Source organism: Mizuhopecten yessoensis, unplaced genomic scaffold (genome assembly GCF_002113885.1).
Source record: "Mizuhopecten yessoensis strain PY_sf001 unplaced genomic scaffold, ASM211388v2 scaffold692407, whole genome shotgun sequence".
In the NCBI taxonomy this organism is placed as follows: Eukaryota; Metazoa; Mollusca; class Bivalvia; order Pectinida; family Pectinidae; genus Mizuhopecten; species Mizuhopecten yessoensis.
Genome location: NW_018468125.1, coordinates 1 through 593, shown reverse-complemented (window position 1 = coordinate 593; position 593 = coordinate 1). Strand labels below are relative to the sequence as shown.

Below are 593 nucleotides of genomic sequence, written 5' to 3'. Positions count from 1 at the left end.
CCTGATCTTTCTGACGTAGAAGTCAAGTTCCTTTCCTTCTAAAATGTAACCATCGGCACGACCGGATTGACCTGGACGAGAAGAGATACAAGCGTAGAGACGACCAGCAGCGAATTGATCCTTAACATTAGATTCAATCTTGGATTGTTCCTTACGGGATTCGTGCTTACGTTGAACGTGGTTGGAGATCTTCTTTTCTTCTTCGTCGGCCTTCTTCTTTCCGAGAGTAACACCGTAGTGAGATTCGAACCATTGTCTGAATGGAGCGGCATCAATTTGAACAATAGCATTCTTGACAAGAGTGTTAGTACGGACAAGATCGTTATCAGAGGCGTTGTAGACGACAGCAACAATACGAGCCTTACGAGTAATGGCTTCAGAACCCCAGGAGAAGTTACCGCTATCTAATCTTAAAGCTCTGTACTTAAGGTTACCACCTCTAACTCTAATGGTGTGGATCTTCTTAGAACCAAGCTTAGTTAAAGAGTTTTGACGACCCATTTCGAACTTTCTCTTCTTACGGTATTGGGCGCGCTTGGCACCGGTAGCGTTACGCTTGTGACGACTGTCTCTGCTAATACCCATGATTATAA

The 593-nt window shown here is 44.4% G+C and overlaps 1 protein-coding gene across 1 annotated transcript; it reads right to left on the bottom strand.

Moving 5' to 3' along the window:
- Positions 1-3: 3 nt before the first annotated feature.
- LOC110440690 (40S ribosomal protein S8-A-like) lies at positions 4-585 on the bottom strand (the record flags this gene model as incomplete). Its single annotated transcript, XM_021483848.1, has 1 exon — positions 4-585. A coding segment is annotated over exon 1 (582 nt), but the record flags the coding sequence as incomplete, so codon positions are not given.
- Between the last annotated feature and the right edge of the window lie 8 nt (positions 586-593).